At 33.1% G+C, this 994-nt stretch overlaps 1 protein-coding gene across 1 annotated transcript in view; it reads left to right on the top strand.

Moving 5' to 3' along the window:
• Positions 1 to 740: 740 nt before the first annotated feature.
• Positions 741 to 994, top strand: part of HELRODRAFT_74789 (hypothetical protein) — a gene marked incomplete at both ends in the record, with an annotated part of 582 nt that continues 328 nt past the window's right edge. Inside the window, one exon of the mRNA XM_009015237.1 lies at positions 741 to 994. This exon is cut by the window's right edge and continues 328 nt beyond it. Within this exon, the coding sequence (XP_009013485.1) occupies positions 741 to 994 (254 nt within the window).

The raw sequence follows: 994 nt of genomic DNA, 5'->3' as shown, positions 1-994 counted from the left end.
AAATTTTATTTTTAATTAAATTAATTTCAGTGCTAAATGCGCTTTAGAGGTACGTTAAAAATTTTCATCAATCGAAGGTTATATTCTTATTTTTTGTCACTTTTCACAAATATTAATTTAAAGAGCTCCTTTTTGAGGCACATTCGGAAGTCCATGCCAAATGACCTTCTTGCCCCTACATCTTCAAAAGTTTGTACTATACACAAATACAAAGTTTTTTTATGAATATTCGATTATTTTGAATTATTTTGCGATTGGTAATTTTGATTTTGTTGTAACAAAAAAACAGGGCATGTTATGATTCAAAAAGCGGTGTGAGAATTCGCTTCGTTTTAAGAAGAGATGTACCTGTCAACAATAAAATTATAAATGTTAGAAAATGTTTGGAAACCGACAATTGTAAAAATTAACTTTGCAACTCAAAGTTCTTTATTCAAAGACTCCAAAACAAAGAACTGCAAAAAAAGAATACATCAACAACTATTGGATTCTAACACATAGATCTACAAAGTAAGAATAATTAAACAAAGTTTATCACCAGCTAGTTAAAACAAAGTTTAATTATCTTCCGTTTACAATCTCCTCTTTATCTTGAATCATATAAATAAGCGAGATGAATTCTCTTCTCGACAATATCCGAGTCAAATATTTTAAAATAAATCTTATTTTTGACGAAAGGTAGAAGAGTTTGAGTTATAAAACGAAAATTTTTCAACAGTTTAAAATTCGTAATCGCAGAAATGGTGAAGGAAAAGTTGAATTCGACTAGAATATACGACGAGAATGGTTATCGTTTGAGAGCGGCATGCATTTGCGTGAAGGATGAGACGGAGCAAGAAATATTGTTGATATCGACCAAGCGGAACAGTGATCGTTGGATAGTTCCAGGTGGGGGCATGGAACCTCTAGAAGATGCATCTATTGCTGCAGCTAGGGAGGCCTACGAAGAAGCCGGCGTGAAAGGGATGGTCAGTCGATGTCTGGGAGTTTTCGA

Source organism: Helobdella robusta (genome assembly GCF_000326865.2).
Source record: "Helobdella robusta unplaced genomic scaffold HELROscaffold_15, whole genome shotgun sequence".
NCBI lineage: Eukaryota > Metazoa > Annelida > Clitellata > Rhynchobdellida > Glossiphoniidae > Helobdella > Helobdella robusta.
Note: the sequence above shows the minus strand (reverse complement) of the source record. Positions and strands in the feature narration are given on the sequence as shown.